Source organism: Lynx rufus, unplaced genomic scaffold (assembly GCF_022079265.1).
Source record: "Lynx rufus isolate CCGP_SWC_20201006 ecotype Redwood Valley unplaced genomic scaffold, mLynRuf1.p SCAF_4, whole genome shotgun sequence".
Lineage (NCBI taxonomy): Eukaryota > Metazoa > Chordata > Mammalia > Carnivora > Felidae > Lynx > Lynx rufus.
Window position 1 is genome coordinate 19,948,470 of NW_025814856.1, and position 2,917 is coordinate 19,951,386.

At 50.1% G+C, this 2,917-nt stretch overlaps 1 protein-coding gene across 1 annotated transcript; it reads right to left on the reverse strand.

Moving 5' to 3' along the window:
- Positions 1-776: 776 nt before the first annotated feature.
- On the reverse strand, positions 777-1,370 carry IQCF6 (IQ motif containing F6). The gene is made up of 2 exons (XM_047095183.1): positions 1,356-1,370; positions 777-1,145 (listed from the first exon to the last, which is right to left on the reverse strand). The coding sequence occupies exons 1-2, from the start codon at positions 1,368-1,370 to the stop codon at positions 777-779; spliced, it is 384 nt and encodes a 127-aa protein (XP_046951139.1).
- Positions 1,371-2,917: the final 1,547 nt, after the last annotated feature.

A 2,917-nucleotide genomic window follows, 5' to 3' on the forward strand; every position in this document is an offset into this window, starting at 1 on the left:
GATCTTGGGGGGAGGCCAGAAGAGCTGCTTCTGAAGATGTGGTAACATTTAGAGGTCATATCCCTAAACCAATGACTTCCAGTGGCATAGGGACAGTCCTTGCCTACCCTTGGACTCCCTCTGCTTGTTTCCTCAGCCCTACCTCCCTGGACTCTCTCTCCCCTCCCCCACAGTGCCTGGTTTTCCCAGGAAGTGGCCAGCAGAGGGGAGGGAAACCTTGTCTCTCAACCCCTGGTGGTGGAAGCGGCAGGCACAGCTGCTCCTCCTGGGCTCCTGTCCTGGTCTTCCCCAGAGGCTAGCTCTGGCTGACTATCCCCCAGTGAGGCACAGCTCCTGTCCTGCTGTTGCTCAGCTGGGTGCCCTGTCTTCCTGGCTCCCTGTCAAACACTGCACTGGCCCTGAGGACCCTGCCTAGCATAGGCCTGTGGAATCCTGGTCTTCCCATCTGGCTCTGGCTGCAGCCTGACTCTCTGGTGTCCTATCTTGAATGGAGATGCCTGGGGAGGGGCTGCAGAAAAATAAAGCCCAATGCCTAACCCTGCTTGTGGAGAGAGCTGGAGTCAGGCTGGCTGAAGTGTCAGAGCCTGTCCTGGGTCCGGGGGTCTCTTCTGGGTACAGGATGGGTCAGATTTGCATTAAGAGTAAGGGCCTAGAGTGGGGTACCCTGGGATGGGCTGATCCCTCTTTTATGGCTCTAATTTCCAAAGAGCAAGAGTATGCTCAGTTAAGTGTCTTTATTGGAAGAGAGATCCAGTCTCCTTGGCTCTACTAGTGCCCTAGGTCAAGAGAATTTCGATGTCAAGTTCCAGCCGGCTGGCTTTGACCTCATAGCGGCCCCGGATCAGACCCCGGGTTTGACTGGTGTGCCAGCGCCAGTGAGACTGGATGATGCAGGCCGCTTGGCGTGCCTGAAGAAATCGTCTGCGAGCCTGCCACATCCGAACCTGTGCCTGCACTTTCACCACTGCCCACTCCTGGCAGGTGTAGAGTCTTAGTGCCAGGCGCCGTCTCTGCTCCAGCATCTTGGCCTGCATCGACCTCCACCAGCACTGGATGACCCAGGCCCTGAGTGCTGTGTGCAGTAACGTCCGGCGCACCATGTTGCCACGCCACCATGACTGAATCTTTACAGCTGCGTTCTCTAACTGATAGGGGAGGGAAGAACACGGAGATGCTCATTGGGGTACCCTCCCATTTCTGTCCCCATCTGTGGTGCTGGGTAGAAAGGGGGCCTGGCACAGGTGGCCCTGCCCTCCCATTTCCAGGCCCATTCATCTTATTTTCAGTCCCCCACTCATCAGTAGTCACTGCTTATTATCTGTCAGGCAGACCCTTTCCGTGTAGGTGTTACTCACATTTTGTGTGTCCATGGCCCTGGTCTTCAGAGTCCACTCATTTATCAGGCCACCCTAGTCTTTAGCCCCGCCCTCAACTGTTAGTCACCCCCCCCCCGTTAGACTCCGCCCACCTGCACACAGGTCTCCTCCCTCATCAGGTCCTGTCCATCCACATTTTTGCCACATCTCTCTCCTCTCTCCTCTTGTTCGTGCCTCCTTCAGGATTGACCAGTCCCCTCATTTGTTAATTCCCATCATTTTGGAGGTCGGCCGTTATCTCTTGCTTGCAGTATATTTCGCAGACCCAACTAGCCTCTTAAGTCTTGCTCTTTCTACACTTTCCAGTCACTTGTTTCTGTTCCTGTTGGCGGCAGCAATAAGAGACTCATGCAGCTTTCCTTCAAGTAAGGGGTTTTACTTAGGAATACTCCTAGCCAGTTTGGATTTCCAGAAGCTTAAGTGTCAGAGCCCGTGGGAGGGCCTCCAAACAGTGCATTCACAGGCTAGTATGCTTTCATGTAAAATTTGTGAAAGCAAGACAGTTGAAGAGGGCCTCTGTCTCCCCCTGTCTGACCACCTCTGTCACTCTTCTACTGGGTGGTGTTGGAGTGGCTGCAGCCCTTTTTGGGACATGACTAAGGAGAAACAGAGCTGGGATATGCGTACTTAGTATGGGTTAAATGAGACAGATTTATGTCGTTCACAGTCACCGTGGGGAATAGATACATCCTTGCCAACCATTCCACTAGAAATGGCTTCCAGGAAGGCTCTCACCAGTTACTGTGTCATGGTAAGAAGATGCAGCGACACATGCTGCTACGGTGATATGAACATGCCCTACAGCGCCAGGCACCAGAAGTAGGTGGGCGGGGGAGGAAAACGGAGGCTTGAAAAGTATGGAGATAAAAGCTGCTCTGTAGAAAGTTCTTCCTCTTGTTAGACATGTAAAACCGTAACTGGAAGATTCTGTTCTCACTGATGCCCGCTTAAAACTGAGGTTCTGTCTTGTCGGGAATATACCTGCTAATGCAGTGAGACCATTATAAACATGCCATACTTTTCTCTTATTTTGGTGTGAATTTTGTGAAAGGGAATTGATCAGAATTCCTGTGATTTCAGTGCAGCAACTAGCGGAGCTACTCAGAACAAACAGTGTGTAAGTCAGCATGAGAAATCATACTTTACTTCATGGCATCCTGAGTATCTATAATAAATAAGTTTCTATCAAAAATGATATTACAAAATCATCATATTCAGAAGTAATCAAAGGTTATGCTGCAAAAAGATGTAGGAAAAGCATGATAGAGGTGGGAAGGTGAGCTAATATATACATGATGCTATGCTTTGCTATTTGCCTACTTTTGAGAATTTACAATTTGTTGTAATTTCTTTATTTGTCCTTCATTATTCACTTGCCAATTTCAAGCCTGTAATTTTGTATTCTTTTTCTTAAAGTAGGCCTTCCAAATTATATAAGCCTCGGGCCCCACAAAACCTGGATCTGCCCTGCCGTGTGTAAGAATGCAATTGTGCAGCCAGGTCTCCTGGGAGCTCACAGAAAGCTGCGATTCCAGGATTCA